This window comes from Akebia trifoliata, chromosome 5, assembly GCF_017979445.1.
Source record: "Akebia trifoliata isolate Shusen 1 chromosome 5, ASM1797944v1, whole genome shotgun sequence".
Classification (NCBI taxonomy): Eukaryota; Viridiplantae; Streptophyta; class Magnoliopsida; order Ranunculales; family Lardizabalaceae; genus Akebia; species Akebia trifoliata.
The window spans coordinates 32,226,718-32,243,690 of record NC_141379.1 but is presented as its reverse complement, the minus strand read 5'-3'; the positions used below and the strand labels follow the sequence as shown (position 1 = coordinate 32,243,690).

Sequence of the window (16,973 nt, the reverse complement as noted above, 5' to 3'; positions counted from 1 at the left end):
TGTAAATCACTTTTGATGGGGTTAAAAGTTTTGAAATAGGCTGATTTTTTGTGAGGATGATCTATTCACCGTAGAGATCATCCTCACAAAAAAATCAGCCTATTTCAAAACTTCTAACCCCATCAAAAGTGATTTACAAAAAATGTTTGGCACCAAACTTGGCAAACTTTAGGGCTGCCGAACCACTCCCTATATATATATTACGGTGAAGAGATCATCATCGCAAAAAATCAGCTCATTTTGAAATTTATAACCCTAGTTTATAAGTTGAAGAATCATGGACCGTCCAATTTTTGTAAATCACTTTTGATGGGGTTAAAAGTTTTGGGATAGGCTGATTTTTGGTGAGGATGGTCTCCTCATCATAGAGATCATCCTCATAAAAAATCAGCTCATTCCAAAGCTTCTAACCCATATTTTGAAAAATGTTTGGCATCAAACTTGGCAAACTTTACGGTTGCTGAACCGTCCCTTATATATATATATATATATATATATATATCGGGTCCCGTTATTTTGCCAACAGTTTGGCAAACATTTTGGCAAACACTTTTTCAAAACATGGGTTAGAGGTCTTGGAATGGGCTGATTTTTGGTGAGGATGATCTCTACGGTGAGGAGATCATCCTCACCAAAAATCAGCTCATTCCAAAACTTCTAGCCCCAATTTACAAGTTGAAAAATCGTGAACCGTCCATTTTTTGTAAACCATTTTTTATGGGGTTATAAGTTTTGGAATGAGCTGATTTTTGGTGATGATGATCTCCTCACCGTAGAGATCATCCTCACCAAAAATCAGCCCATTCCAAGACCTCTAACCCATGTTTTGAAAAAAATGTTTGCCAAACTGTTGGCCAAATAACGCTACCCATATATATCTCTTAGTTGTCATTGCAACCATAGTTTTAATCATATGTAATGGGCTCAAATATGGGGCTATGAGGTCGTGATCAATTTTTTTAAAAATAGGGATCGGGCTGGGCCGAGATAACGAATCAAATGGGGGCCATCCATATTCCAAGATTTATTTTGTGAGAATACTTTTGGAAATTAATGTTATTTACACTCCAATCAGACGTCATAATCTCTAACATCATGATGACACCTGACTACTGAGCAGTCTCAGTTTCTTCCTCCAAAGCTTTATTTTTCTTTATAAAAAAAAGCATCACTTGGTTTGTGTGTCAGATCTTTGACGCACCCCAACGACACTGCTGTTCCGTTATCTTCAAGCGTGTCAGCGAGAGCAGTAGCAGATCAATGTCTAGAACTACTGACACGTGTTTGAACTGATGGCTTGATTGCTGACATATTCGTAACACGTCAGCAGTTTTTTTTTCCAGAAAAAGGAACGGAAGCTTACGCACAGTTCTCCAACTTGGAGGTGATTGGTGATGTATGATATAATCGTCCATTGGGAAAATAAGTTTCCTCAGTCACTGATAGTGAAAGAGCCTTTGTTTACTTCATAATTACGATCAAGACCAATGGATCCTTTAATTCGATGACACAGTTGGTGTTTTTCTCTGTGTCAAAGATTTTTTTTAGGACAATTACGTACAAAAATTTTAGATACTTGGACTAATTTCAATATTAATTACAATAATACCCTAATATGAATTATCTATTTTCTTTATACACCCTACAAAGTTCCATGGGTATTGAGAGTTTGTTTGGATTGAAAGTAGAAAGTACTTTTGAGATAAAGTAATTTTTAGAAAATAAATTTTTTATTTAATTATGATTTTTACTTTTAAAAATAGTTTTCTAAAATGAATCTAAACAAATTTGTTACCTTTCTGATTTTCAAAAGTAAAAAAAAATTATTAAGGAACTTTGACGAGGATGGACCTCATTAAGAATTTGATGTGAAGTCCTCCAAAATTTCCACTTGGCAAAATAATTAAGGGGTCAAGTTCTTTTTTTTTTTCCCGACGTTCCACATACGTTCCCATCATAGAATCGTAAATCCTTTACTTTGAGATACACACGAAAAAAGATTTATGATTCTATAACTACCATGTTAGGGGGCGTCAATTATCAATAGTCTTTTAATATTGATCTAAGGTCCAACCCACATCTTTAAGGTTGGATTTGTGTGTCCAAGCCTGGCTTGAACCCATCCATGGACAACCCTAATCTTGATATTGGGCTTTGAATCTGTAGACATAGGCATCCTTTTGAAGCCTATTGTGAGAGAAACTCAAATCTAATGACCAATCAGACTATTTTATGAGGGCCACAGCCACACATGAGTAGGACCCATAAATGTAACACGTGGCATTTTGGAGGGTGACCTAATCATACTCTTAAGTCTTAACTAAGCCTTGTTCTCATGGAATAATAATGGCTAGATTGATTTCTTTTCGTCATAAATCTTCCAAAATCCCACACCATCTGAAGGCTGAAACAACCAACCATAAAAGGTCTCTAGATTTTTGCTAAAAATAGCAAAATTCAGATTTAAAAACAAAAAAAATCCCTTACACGTACGAAGCCACAGAACCAAAGCTCAGCTCATACAAGTCATAAAGAGGAGGAGGAGGAGGAGGAGATATTCGTCGCATGATCATATGGCCTGTCACGTGCCAATACAGTAACATCCACCGCATGGATGCGTAAGCGGACCGTACCGTAAATGCAGGCGGTGTGTTGGCATCGGGGTGCACGCAATCAGATGATGATGACACGTGGGACCACGTGGGTGTCAGCTTCTCATATGCAAACAGATTTCCCATGTACATCCAATTTTAAGATGTTTCTAAACATTATTGCTTAAAGCTGGCTTTTAAATTATAATATATATATATATATATATAATTTGTCCAAACGCATGGTCTTTTGCCATCCAATGTACTTTTAAAATTAATATTAGAAAATTATTATTGGCACACCAACTGTTACTAATGACACACCAATTCCTATGTAAATTCCCAAGGAATTGCATATAGTTGGTGTGGCATTAGTAAAAGTTGGTATGATAATAACAACTCTATAATATTATGTCCTTTTTTATTTTTATTTTTTAGAAAGCTTCTTTTGCCTCATTAACTTTTACAAACAACACTCCAAGATGTGTGTTAAATCTTTAGTGATTTAGATATCAATTGGAGTGCTGTTAGCAAAAGTTAGTGTGGTAGTAGAATATCTTTCTCTCTCTCTCTCTCTCTCTTAAATTAAGAAAGATTTTTTTTTTTAAGAGAAAAAAGATGATACGAAAATATAATAAAGATGTTTTTCTAATCACATGTTAAGAGATCATCGAATTTTACACAAACTACCAACTTGATCTAACCCTTCCTCAATAAGATTTAGGATCAATAATATATTATAAAGAAAATTTAATATGAATAGATTAAAAGTAAGAAGAAAATTATAAATGAAAAAATAAAAAAAATTTAAAGAGCGTTCAAAAGAACATAGAATGAGATGCTGAAGGCAAAAATCAATATCACTTTTAATTACAAAAGATAAGAGTACTAGGGATAAGATTCACTAGAGTAATAGAATATGATAATTTGTTTAGGTGATCCTAAATCTTTGGCATAAACATCTTGGGTTCAAAATACCTTCACCCATCAATTTGTTTGAAATAAATTATAAATATTTTTTCTTCTAGACTTGATTGATCTAATTTTTTCTAAATCGCATATGAGATAGTACGTATAACCAACAAAGATTTGGTGAGATGGCCACAATTACACCTCAGGAAAGTGAAGGTCCAGAGTTTGATTCTCTCTTTTGGTGGTCACCGCTTGGGATTTATTTCGATACATGTCGAAAGTGTGACAAGTGTATCCCATTGATTAAGTTGAGTGCTCTAAGAGACCCGAATTTTCGAGATAAATAAAAATATTGTTCGAGGCAAAAAAGACAAACATTCTACATAAGGAATCCATTTCTTTTTTTAAAAAGAATAATGAAAATTAAGAAAGGGGAAACCAGTGGCCAAGGTAACCGATATTTATCTTTCCACGTGTCATTATCTCTAAGTTGATGTGATATGTATCATTACTTCATTTGAGATTTAAGATTGAATGATTTGAAAGTTTGTAGCACTAATGAGACCCCCTACCTCCTTTAGTGACAAAAAGTGGTTCTAAAATGAATTAATACTAGAAATTAGTCTTGTATGTTGGTATAAGATTTGGATTTCGGTTTCATAAGTGGATGGAAATTGCTACTTTTAAAAAGTTGACTAGAGTGGAATGGTGATAAAATCCCCTTTTAAGGTTGAAAAGCTTACTTTAATTTTGTGGAAACCTTTCACTGTGATGATGTAAGATTAATTATTATTGCGTTTGTTATCCAGCATGAGCAATATTTCCTAGGGAGTACCATCGAGAGCATCCCCTCACTTTCCTGATGCGTGTAATTTGCGGGCGATGCAAGTGCCCTAGGGAGGGTCCCATATGCCTTGGTTCTGATCCTGACTCATCTGGTCCTCCTGGTCGGATGTAAGTCCAAAGTCCGACAAGCCCTATTATTAAAATAAAATAATAATAATAATAATTATTATTATTATGATTATTATTATTATATTTTTGCCTTATCTCTTGTCGACTTGTTAGTACGGTTATATTCGCATAATGACTTGTATAAATCATAGCAACAAAATTCAAAGTCGACTAAGATCAATTCTGTTAATTCAGATAAATTTGAGAAAAAAAATCAAGTATATATATAATTAAATGTAGGTTAAAGAAATTATCATAATACTAAAACTAATTTTATTCATCCTATTAGTACAATTATTTTTTTCTCTTGATAAAATGTAAGGTATTAAGAGTTAGAAGTTTAAATATGGATTTGAGTAACCCCAAGGGCAATCCAAGTCTTGATAAACTCCTCAGAAAGAGTAGGTCAAGTGTTTGAAACCTCACGAAGCTATGAATTTCCTGGGACCACCCTCTAGGGTCTAATTGACCCTCAACTCAATTTGTTGCACATAGGACTTTTCGAGAGAACAGTATGTGTGACCACGAGATTAGTCCCACCCGAAGGGTGGGGATACCCATGATATAAATAAAAAGGGATTTGAGTGATCTGTCTCAACGATTTAAATATCAAGAAAAAATTTATGGGGCTAAGCGACATTAAGATGATTTGAGTTTCTATAGGGGAAGGGCTATTAAAGAAAATTAAAGATTTTTTTATAGGTGAGGAGCTTTAGGAAAGAAATTTTTGTAAGTTGTTAACACACGTACCATTGACAAGTCAAGGTGAATTTAGAAGAAAGTCCCTAGTGCAGGGTCTTTAAAATAATTAAAAAGTCCTACTATATGGTGTATTAAGTATTTTACCTTAGTTACTTACACACGGTTAAGGTAGCAACTTGGACAGGTTGGAGGGTCAACCCAAGTGTTAGAATCCTCAATCTGAGCTCAACTCAATCCGACCATCGGGTTAGAGCTCATTAACCCAAGCTCAATGAGTTCTAGCCTGAGATTGAGCTTTTAAAATTGGGTTGAGCTTGCGTTAGCCCAAGTTAGGTAATTTTGGGCTGGTTGGATGGGTCGGACTCATTGAGCAAGTCAAATTTCATTTTGATCAACACAATTTTTTTATTTTTATTTTATGTCTTGACAAATAAATACAATATAAAAAAATAAAATAAAATAACTTGTATATTAATTTACACACAACGTCCAAATCTATTAATTTTTATATTTTAATTTATTTTTCCTTAATTTTAAAAATATATTTAGGAAGAGATATCTAATATATATATTTTAAATAAATAAAAATATTTATTTGTAAATATATAGCATCGGGTTCGGGTTTAGTCAGGTTGCCCGGAGCCTTAACCCAAATTCAATTCAGGTTGAGATTTCCTAATCCAAACTCAACTCATTTTCCATATAACCCAACCCAAGTTCGTCCATCAATCAGGTTGAGCCCGGGTTGAATTCGGGTTAGCTCACCCAAGTTGCAGCCCTACACACGGTAGTGCATACAAGCGAATGTGAAGTCAAATTGACAAATTTTTATCTATCAATCGACAAATTAAAGGTTTAATTGGCGATTCAATCTTATATACAATTGATCATCGATTTATCGACAAACCCTTAAATTTATGGATGTATCCGTATTTAATTGAAAAAATGACGAATTTTGGACTATGTGTACAACAAGGAGTGATTCCATCAGTCATCCCAAACATTGTTCTTTAAGGTTTCAAGGTTGAATGAGGTAGAATTCAAATGTTGAAGATGAAGATAAAATTGGTGACCTCTAATCTATGTATCATGCATGAGGATGGACTGAGAAAGATGTGGCTAATAAAATCAAAGCCAATTGGCTGTAGTAGGGTCTACTTTCTGGAGGACCTTGTGAGAGACTCATCCTAATCATATTAAAAGGAAATTCTTGTTAATTGATAGTGAGACTAGTTATGTTCTATAATAATGTTGGACATCTACTAAATTGAATATTGTAGAGATTAAGAAGTAGATATTGATGTGTGAAGAGACTTAAAAAATATAAAGTTAGAGACTAACACATTTGACTAAAACAACCTCACTTTTCAATAACATAATGTTGTTGCCTAAATGTCTTGTATTTTGTTGTGCTATGCAGAATTGTGGTAGTGCAGGGGCGGAACTCCCGACCTAGATTTTTTAAGGGGTATAGAAAAGACAATCGTGTAATATTTTCTATTTTGGAGAATTTTACATATTTTGATTACTCTCAAATATATAAATAGAGATCTCTGAGATTGTAAAATTTATGAGAAAATAGTGATTGTTTTTATTCAGTTTTATTGACGTAAGCACATTATCAAACTATGTAAATCCTTGTGTTTTGTGTTTTCTTTATTATTTTGATTTTTTTCACACATACGAGTTGAGTTTGGACAAAGGGGAAAAGAGGATAGAGATTTATTCAGTTGAATATAAAGCTTTGTTGTTGTTGATGTCGATGTCATTATCATTGCCATTAATAGAAGATGACAGATTTGAGGGAGAATATTAAGGGGTTTCAACTAAATTTGAAAATGAGAATATTTAGGTTATTTTCTTTTAGATTCAAGACTCAGGTCAAGGGGTAATGTGAAAATGTGTAAGATATCTCAAATATCCACCTAAATATAATATTGAAATCTTGATCGAATGTTACATAACTTGAAAAGTTTTCTAGTCGACTCAAATAACATTCAACTTTGCTAAGTCATTTTTTTTTAAATCAAACTATCCGAGCCTCTTCAAGCACCTAATTAATCTTCAGGACACGAGCAATCGTCTTACCCGCATATTCCTGATGGTTTCTAGGAAAAATCCCTGAGGGTGGCTCTTAAGGGGGAATTCAAACTCAAAACCTCCACTTCTTGAGACGTGATCTTGGCCATCTCATAGACCCTTGCGTTCTACAAAATCATGTTTCGAATTTATTTACTAAGTGACTTTTCGATTTCCACAAAATTGATTTGAGTCAACCGAGTTTGGAGATGACTCATAAAACAGTTTCTTTCTTGTTTTGAAATACGAGCCTGTCTGTGCTACTTAAAAGAGGATTGCTTGCTTGAACAAACGGAAACCAAGGTGCCGCCATCCTCCCCATTAGATTCTTTGTCTGCCTATGTTTACTACTGTGACCATAACCTATGAAAAAGAAAAATAAAATTTAGAAAGTTAAAGAAGAATCTTTCAGAAACCCCCTAAAGTGAAGAAAAGGATAAATATCAAAATTCTCCCTCTACTTTCAAAGATATACATGAAAGCCTACACTTTGAGATAGTTTAAAACCAAATTTCTACTATTTGAGAGAGATTATACTTTATGTTGTCATGCCCATTTCTTATCTCTCAAATAAAAAAAATTCTCTTCACCATCTTTTCCAAAATATTAAATTAAGGAAATCCTAATCTTTCCTTCCCTAGCATATTTTCCAAATTCATTAAAGACCATTTTTATTCAAATTTCTCTCAAATATCCACGTCCTTAAATCAAGTACTTCTCCTAATTAATTTTGGGGTTGGTTGCTATTGATTATAAGTTGGTGGTTTGGGAATTAAAGGCTGTTGAATGAGATGCTTAGGATAAAGACTGGAAGAATTATTCTAATTTATAGGATTTGGATTTCAATTGTCTCTCGAATAAAAAGATCTATGGTTCTCTGCATTGGCATGTCAACCGTGTCAATTTTAGCACATTAGTTTATCGTGACTCTAAAATTTAGATTCATTTGATTTCAATTGAAGAGAGAAAGAATGGGATAATTGTGACAAAAAAAAAATTAAATAGCTATTCCCTTATTTTTAAATATATTTAATTTTATGATTGGGGTGTTGTAATTAAAAAAAAAAATGTAGGTGTCGCAATAGATTTAAAAAAAAAAAAAAAGATTAAGTAGGTGTCTTGGCAACCCATAGTAGTCAACTTCCAATATCTTCCTCACCATATTCTTAATCTCATAACCAATTCTTTTAGGCCCGAAGATCTTTGTTGTACTTGGGTAGAAACTTAAAAGGAACAAAGTAGAAGAATAAAAAATGAAAAGAGAATGTTACAAATTAAAATAAGTCATCCTCAGGTAAAAATCATATTAAGTTCGGGTACAGGCAAATTGAACAGCTTAATGTCTATATTTGATTTGATCATATTTTTGCTCAAACTTAAGTAGATTGTGCTCAAATCTAATCGAAGGTCAGGTTCAACCCAATAGATTCAAATTTAGAAAGTCCAAGTCATAGTCATATTCTTTTGAGCTCCCTTCTGTCTCTTTATTATTCTCTCTCCCCTCTCTAAATTCTTGTTTTTTTTCCAAAAATTTCATCTACATGGCATCTCTCTTCTTCTACTTCCTTGAAGAATGTTTCAAGAGAGAAATTATGAAAAGTTCTCAAAACAAAAAGGGATCAATAATTTGTTGCTTAATCTCTTCCCACGTGTCACCATTTAATCTCTAAGGGGTAGGTAAAACTAATTATGTCTTTTACTGGGGTTAATTTCTCGATTGCGGAAAACGGATAGTAAGGGCACGGAAAAAATAGAGATGGAGACATGTCTTTGGTACGAACTCTCTCTGTTCTTACTTTCACAGTTTTTTTTTTCCTTTTTTGCAGTCAATCTAGATTTTTACGCAATCGTGTGTTTCCAATACAGTTTGTGGGTTTACAACACTCGATTAAAATAAATAGGAAAATTACTTTAAAATCCCTGGTGAAGGGTTTTCTTTCTTAATATACCTTAAATCCTTAACGGTAGTTTGATAGTTCATTTAGTAATTTTTTCTTCTTCTTAATGATAGTTCATTATTGTCCATTTTTTATTTATTGTCGAGATCAGCATTTTTATTGTTTAGCTCACTGCTTTTTTATTATTAAGTTCGGCAAATTTTAGAGTTATCTAACTCAATATTGTAAAATCCACCTATTTTCAAATTTTTTTTGAGATTTTCTGACTAAATACATAAAACGACTAAAAACTTGATATAACGATTTATCCAGATGATTTCAAATCAAAAGAATCAACTTTGATTAATTTTTATTAAAAATTGAATTTTTTTTATTTTTATTTTTTACATATGTCTTCAAAATACTTGAAAAAATCTTTAAAAATGATTTCTTCTTCTTTTTTAAATCCTCAACGTCAGAATAAAGTCTCTTAAACTTAATTGAGATGCCTAAAATATAATTTTTTTGGACAAAAATAGTGAGTTCAAATTATTAGGGCACATTGACGTTTCAATTGCAAGAAATCTGAGGAATGAGGTTCTGGGATGGATTATAAATTTTTTTTTTTTACTAAATGAATTATTAAGAGAAATCTTAAAAGTAAGGGACTATTTAGAAAAAAAGTTCCTCCGCCAAGGATCTTTAACTAATTTTCCCATTAGAAAGTGCACTTTTGTCATTTGGATGCACAAGGTCATGGGGTCCACTTTTTTGAGCTCTTATCTAGGGGGGGTGCCTTTTTGTACATCTTTCATCAAAATTTATATAATTATAATATAGCCAATCCAAGAGATGGGTCATTGATTGGATGGTTGTGATTGATTGACACCATCGAGATAACTTGAAATGCAAGTGATGCTCAAATAATTGTTTAAATATGAATTTTGAATTAAAATAAATAAATTGTAATCATTAATTAAATATAATTTAAAATATATATCATTGAAATTATCTATAAATATCTCTTTATTTAATGGTCTTTGTGTGTGTTTGGCAACACTTCGAAGTCTGAATGGAGGTGGTTCACCATTAAAATTCAGATTTCAAAAATTTTATTTTCATTTATTACGTTTCAAATTTTAAATTTTAGAATCAAAATTCATAATTTTGAACCAACGATAAAGGATGATAGATGAAACATTGAAAGTCTGATTTCTAATTTTTAGACTTCAGAAGTGTTGGGGAGGGGTATTATGGGAAATAAGAAAACTTACTTCCAGTTAGGTTTTGGTCAAGAGGGAATGATTTTGAAAAAAATAAGAACCATTATACGTCACTTTCCTAACTTTTGTAAATTCCACTGGTCATATATGCTTTGAGAGAAAAACAAAAAACGAAAAACTAACATGGGTAATTTGGTCATTTAACAGAGAAGAAAGCGACTAATCATATAAATAACAACCATGCAACTATTGACACGTGGCACGTGATTTTGATCGAAACAAGCTTCACTGCAAATAACAGCTGAGAAAAAAAAAAGTAAAAGAAAATATTGAATCTCACACTTTTGTACTTCACTTCTCAGCTTCTCTTGTGTTTCCTAATTGTTTCTTTTTAATTTAAATAGCCACTCTTGTTATATAGTATATTATAAATACCTCCCTACACTAAGCAATATTAAAATTGTCTACCGTTTGTTTTATTTTTATTTTTATGGTAAATTAAGAACTAAAGTTAGAATCGTAGATATTGAAAAAAAAGAAGAACTGCTATCAGCTCATCAACTTTTACTTATCACACCCCGAATTAAAAATAAAGAAAATAAGTGAGTGGCTTGGGAACAGGTAAAAGTTGGGGTGCCAACGTTATAACACACTCCTTCAAACAATTTCATGAGCCTAATCATAATTATAAATAATTAATGAAATTATTTAAACTAGTATTATAATATTTTGTAATGTTGAGATCATAATCCGAACCAAACCATTGTAATGTTTAAAAAGTATGTTTTAATCTCTTACTTGGGATATAATAAGTAAAAGTTGGGGTGTCAATAGCAGTTCTAAGAAAAGATTAAAAAATAACTTCTATTGCCACACCAATTTTTGCCAACCCCACCCTAAGATGTGTGCTAATTCTTTGATGATTTACATATGAATTGGGGTGGCGTTAGCAAAAGAACATAGGGAGGAAAAACTAATTAATGAAGGAAATTCTAACTTTTCAAAATTACTTCTCAATATACCTGTCATACCTGTAACATGTTTTATGCTTTTCTTTCCCTTAGCTTTTGTGCTTCTTACATGAGAGAGAGAGAGAGAGAGAGAGAGAGAGAGAGAGAGGTGGGTAGCTAATCAATCAAAACTACCTTTTTTTCAGTAGAATCATAAGATGTATCAGAACAGATTTATGATAACTTCCATTTCTTTTTTTGATCACTTTAGTAATTAGTGTCTATTACATCTCCACCTTCTCTTTTTGATAATTACAACAAAATTTATTTTCGACCATCTTTAATTTCCTCTCAATCTGAAACAAACATTTTCTTACCAAAAAAAAAGAATGATCTCAAGTTTAAAAAAATTAAATTAAATACAATAATCCGTCGAGACCCTCTTGGCAATTTTGGGTTGAGAGATTCAGTCCTGCATGGGCAAAAATGAGATGTTTTAGTTCAAGAAGAGGTCATATAAAATAGCAACAAATAATACACCAACTTCTCCTACCTTATCGAAAGGCTCCGAGGCTCCAAGAATGTGAGGTTTGTTAAGTGGATAATCGAACTCGCTAATTATTTGTTAACTAGGAACGAAATTGGAGATTTGGGTTTGGTTGGGCTATCTACAAAACTCAGTTTGTTGTGATCAGAGATTATAAGAGAGATGGCATTCGAGAAGTACAATTGCAGAAATTGGAGTAAAAACCAGAAAAAAAGGGGGAAAAAGAACAGTTTTTTTTTTTGTTGGTTTGGGGGATTGGGATGTCTCCATCATACTTTGAGGCAGAGGTCTTCTTCATGTCAATCTCACCTGCAACGACCATGGGACCATTAACAGATAAGAATATAGAGACAAGCGAAAAACCAGGGACCATTAACAGATACAATAGAGATAAACAAGGAATGTGCTTCACGACAAAATATATAGAAAGAAAATGCCATTTAAAATATCACTTTCATATAAATTCTTTTCAAGAACAGAAATGTTGGAAGGATAGATTCAGAAGACCAGCATTCCTAAATCGCTTAACGACCCAATTTTGTAGCTAGTTATGGATTTAAACATCGGGGGTTGCGGGAACTGTGATGTTTGAGCTAGAAAGCTACCTTCATTTGGTAGCTTGTTAGCCATACCAACCTACATAATCAAACCCATTGGAGATATATGGAGAAATTATGGAAGATTGGTATGATATTTACCTGGTTAAGGAGATAACCCGTCCTTGGAATTTAAAAACCGATAAGGGATTTGAGAGTTGGAGGAATTCCTGGTTATAATCAATAAAAACAACTTTAATTAGAGAGAAAAAGCCCAAGAAAATGCAACAATAACAAGAAAAAGATAAACCATTTGAATCTGTTTAAGTTTTACAACAATACCTTTTGGGGTACTAAAAGAATTAATAACTTTAATTCACAGAGTATCATCTGAAGTTGAAAACCAAAGTTCTCCTGAACCCAACAGCAGTAAGGAAAAATATATTAAAAATCAAGAATTAAGGAATCAGAGATAGAAATGGGAGGAAGAGAGGTAGACGAGAAACGTACTTGAATTAGTGTGTATTAACAGCTATTTTGACACCATTTAAAAGAAATTAAGATCGGTGTATCCATGGGAGTGCGGCAAAAGTTCTTCGACCTCAATCCGAGAACTAGAGCAGCAACTTGTGTTTTTCTTATTTCGGTTGCGACGGATTGACTCAACTTCTACTGAGAGAAGGCTATAGACAGGTCTATGATCCGAGAATCTAGACTCACCACGAACATAAGATAATTGATGGAGGCCTCTTCCGTGCCACAATATACGATCACACCTTCATGCACAAACAAATATCATTTTTACCAAATTTTCAAAAAAAAATTCATTTTTGATGAGTGGAGAAATTTTTACCATGCAGGGGTCCTTCGTTTCTCCTTAGGGTGCATCGCGTCCCCTGCATATCTATCTGAATTATTTGAATATTTATATGTCGGTGGAAAATATATCTTCCCTTCATTCCATCCTTGAAAGACACGACCACGCTTTTGTTCTATCCTAAGCTGCTACAAAATAAACCGAATATTCAGATTTACAAGTTTTCTCAATTGGAAGAGCCGAAGAACAATAATACATATGGAATGTCGAATTCTCTAAACCTTATGAAAAACATAAGCACACCAATGCACTTAGACACATAAAACTAGGGGTGATGTAAATGAGCATAGATATCTTGCCTGGTCATTTTCAAGTAATGCCCTCCAGTTGTGCATCTCGACAAGTGCCTTTGCAGATCGATAAGTGAGAGCAATCCGATAATTCAAATCTCCGAGCCATATTACTCGACTAGACCAAGAAAAACATTTAATTTCTTATGAGAACAATTTCAATTTTAAACAAAAATAAATTATTTTGTACACTAGAATTAAAAGAAAATCGAAGTCAACAATGGCCTTACTCATGCTCAAGGATTGTTTCGGGGGATTTCTCATCCCCTAACCCATGGACCCGAGGAAACCTTGTCTTTCTCAAGATCTCCATGACATCAGAGTTCCTTCTTAGCTCGTCGCCCTCTTTCTGCCCCGATGTTAAATGACTACAAATGAAGCAAAAGCTTGTTTGATGCAAAGACATGCTGATTGAGATCGATCCCTAGAAAGCAAACGTAAAATCACCACAATTATTTGTTGAGATTCAAGATAATCCAATTTTTTTGCGACAACCCATGTATTAAAATTAAAATTACCCAAATTCATCTAAATAGTGTACCTTATTTCCGAGATATCCCATTAGTCCTCGGCCAACACAAGATACTTTCATATTCCGAACAGAATCAGTTAAATCGTTCCTAACCCACACTGTGAGAAATATCCCCACCATCTGCTTACTTGCAACCAAACAGTACCTAGAGTGTCCTCTCTCCCTATCCTCCATGGACGTGCACCGACCCGAAGACATTGGTGAGAAGACTACAGTACTCGGAGAATCCCCGGGCCCAATCTCATCATCGGATGAACCCCATCTATAATTGGAGTCATAATCACTCGGTCTGTGACCAAACATAACCCGATCACAAACACTGAATCGCCGATCAAGTCTGGAGTTTGGGATAGACATGTCGTTGTCCATTCTCAAGCTTCGACTCAAGGATTGGAATGATCGACGATGGAACAAAGATGAGGCTTTCTGCCTCGTTGATCCCTCGAAATCGGCATCTAATTCAACAATTGGATCAGGAGTGGGGGAAGGCGTGTAGTAGCCTGTGGCTCCACTCGTGCCGGGGAGGTTGTTTAGAGTCTTTCGGATTAAAGCTAGCCATTTTCGGGCAGGACCGTTGTCTTCTGCCCCCAATACATTTCCGGCGTTTAAAGGAACTATTTCTTGAAACCTGAATGAAAAATGGATCAATGGGTCTTCTTTCAATCTTGGCAAGAGTAAGAAAATTTTAAAAAATAAAATAAAAATTGACTAACAAGTGAACATACCCAAGAACGTAAATATCTGCAGGAGGTGAAGTATGGAGCCAATCTTCAAGATTCAAATAACTTGGTGGAGATTTTCCACCCACATTCCATGTAGCCACAAAGATACTGCCCCATCAAAGAAAAAGGTTAATAAAATCTCCCCAAATTTAATCAAATCAGATATGTGAACATAACATGGTAAGATACCTATAATTCTGCACGTCTGTAACTATAGGAGGGTCAAGATCGATCTTTCCTCGTCGAACCCGATCAGAGTTCTTCTTGTTTAATCTCTCTGAACACCCAAGTGGGGAAAACAGATTAGAAAATTAAAATATAGAAAGGGAACAATAATCATGAGTTTTTGAAGCATTTTTTTTTTTTGGGTGAGGATGAGAGGAGGTGTGGTCCAAAGCAACCAACATCTGATACTGAACCTGTTTTGCTTTTCTTTATTGTGCACGCCTCCATGTCTGAGAAATTGGTCCTCCATTCTCCATCACAACCTGAAAAAAAATGGAACCATTAAAGTTGTTATTAAAGCTGTGCTTGAAATCACCGTTGTTGATGTCATCAAAGCAGAAAAAAGGAGAAATTGCAGAACTCATCAAATGAAAAATTTAGGAACTTTGTTGGAAACCAAAATTCAGGTTTTCTCTATTAAGTCTGAGATTTCATCCTAAGAACCCTATTCTGATATAGGGACACAAAAGACAATCATATAGAAACAAAGAAGAGAACCCAAAAATTAGAAAATAAAAAAATAGAAAAGGATACCCACCTCCATAAACAACAACATCATCTGCATGAAAGTCTTCAGCTTTGCTCTTGAGATTGAACCATTTTCTAACAAGGCTTTTAGGCCATGAGAACTTGTTTTTCTTTGAGTTCCCATCTCTCATTGTTTCAGTACTTCTTCATACAGCTTTCCACATAAAAAAAAAAATGATTTCCCCCCCTGTTTTTGTTGCTATGGATTTCTGAATTTAACTTCAATTAAAAAGAAGAAAAAACCCAATTTTTTCAGGGTAGGAGTAGAGGATCAAAGAGAGGAAAGTCAGAAATGGGTATCCTGCTATTTTCTGTTTTTCACCAGAGAACAACAAAGAAAGTGAGAAATTTTAACTGCTCTATCTTCTTGTTTCTGGGTTCCTCATATTAAGATCCAAAAAACCAAAGAAACCCAGTTAGAATCTTTAGCAGAGAAGTAATTTTCTTCTCTTCCTCTCCAGTCTCCAGAGTACTAAAGAGAAGAAATGGTCAGAAATTAGAAACAGAAACAGCAGAGGGAGAGAGAGAGACTATAACGTGGAAGAGAGAAGGTGAGATTCTGAAGGTAGAACAAGACAATGTAGCAGAGAGAGAGAAAGAGAGAGAGAGGTTTCTCTCCTAAAAACCTCGTTCACAGTACTTCAAAGCGTATAATTTGAAGAGAATAAAGTGCAGGGGAGCTCCCTCTCAAGGCTTTTTACCCAAATCCAAGACCATTCCAACATGTGACAATGTATATATTGGTCTCTCTCACACACAAACACCCGCTTCTCCCTCTATGTCTCTACATAAAAAACTGCCCAAACACCTGCCCATCCATACTTCCCTCTCTGCACCACACCTGCAGACAGTCAGCAAAGTCAGGGTCCACTACTCATCTTAGACCCAAGCCAACTACTATTCTCCCTTCTTTGATCTTCTAGGTTAGGGAGACTAACTTACGTGTATTCTAAGGATTAGGGTCTATTAATTTTGATAATCGTTTGTACTTTGTAGGGAATTATAGGAATTTTTTGGGTGATTTTGACATACCCCACTACATGTTGATGAATACTAGAGATACCCCTCCCCTCACATTTTCAAATTGATGATATAGATCCCTTGACCGTTGTCATTAACGAGAGATCAACAAAAGATGACTTTTAGGTGAATAAGTACTCGTCAAAAGACTTAAATACCCTCATACTTTGAAATACCTCACATGAATGATGTCTTTTAAATTTATTGAAATACCCTCATTGAGAAAATGTCAATTATAGTAAATAAAACATCTAAAAGAAATTGAATAATTGAAATATCACCTAGTGTATCTAAAAGAATCTAAAACATAAAATGAAATAATGATCCTTTTCAATTAGGGCAATTATAAAAGTACCTTACGAATTAATAATGGCAACCCACATCATAATCACCTAAAGATCATCCTCA

General features: G+C 34.0%; 1 protein-coding gene across 1 annotated transcript; it reads right to left on the bottom strand.

Annotated features, from left to right (window-relative positions):
- Positions 1–11,451: 11,451 nt before the first annotated feature.
- On the bottom strand, positions 11,452–16,370 carry LOC147402260 (type I inositol polyphosphate 5-phosphatase 4-like). Its single transcript, XM_086443868.1, has 13 exons — positions 15,556–16,370; positions 15,212–15,280; positions 14,982–15,069; positions 14,796–14,900; positions 14,080–14,698; positions 13,769–13,962; positions 13,548–13,656; positions 13,225–13,373; positions 12,882–13,147; positions 12,714–12,785; positions 12,534–12,601; positions 11,842–12,144; positions 11,452–11,760 (listed from the first exon to the last, which is right to left on the bottom strand). The coding sequence occupies exons 1-9, from the start codon at positions 15,674–15,676 to the stop codon at positions 12,919–12,921; spliced, it is 1,683 nt and encodes a 560-aa protein (XP_086299994.1). The 5' UTR covers positions 15,677–16,370; the 3' UTR covers positions 11,452–11,760; positions 11,842–12,144; positions 12,534–12,601; positions 12,714–12,785; positions 12,882–12,918.
- Positions 16,371–16,973: the final 603 nt, after the last annotated feature.

Bases quoted from the DNA above. Each gene is read 5' to 3' on its own strand.
- LOC147402260 (XM_086443868.1), bottom strand. From the start codon at position 15,676: ATGAGAGATGGGAACTCAAAGAAAAACAAGTTCTCATGGCCTAAAAGC. The intron at 14,901-14,981 runs GTATCTTACCAT...TTGATGGGGCAG, and splicing joins ACAGACGTGCAGAATTATAG to TATCTTTGTGGCTACATGGA. The intron at 13,148-13,224 runs GTAAAAATTTCT...TTGTGCATGAAG, and splicing joins AAACGAAGGACCCCTGCATG to GTGTGATCGTATATTGTGGC.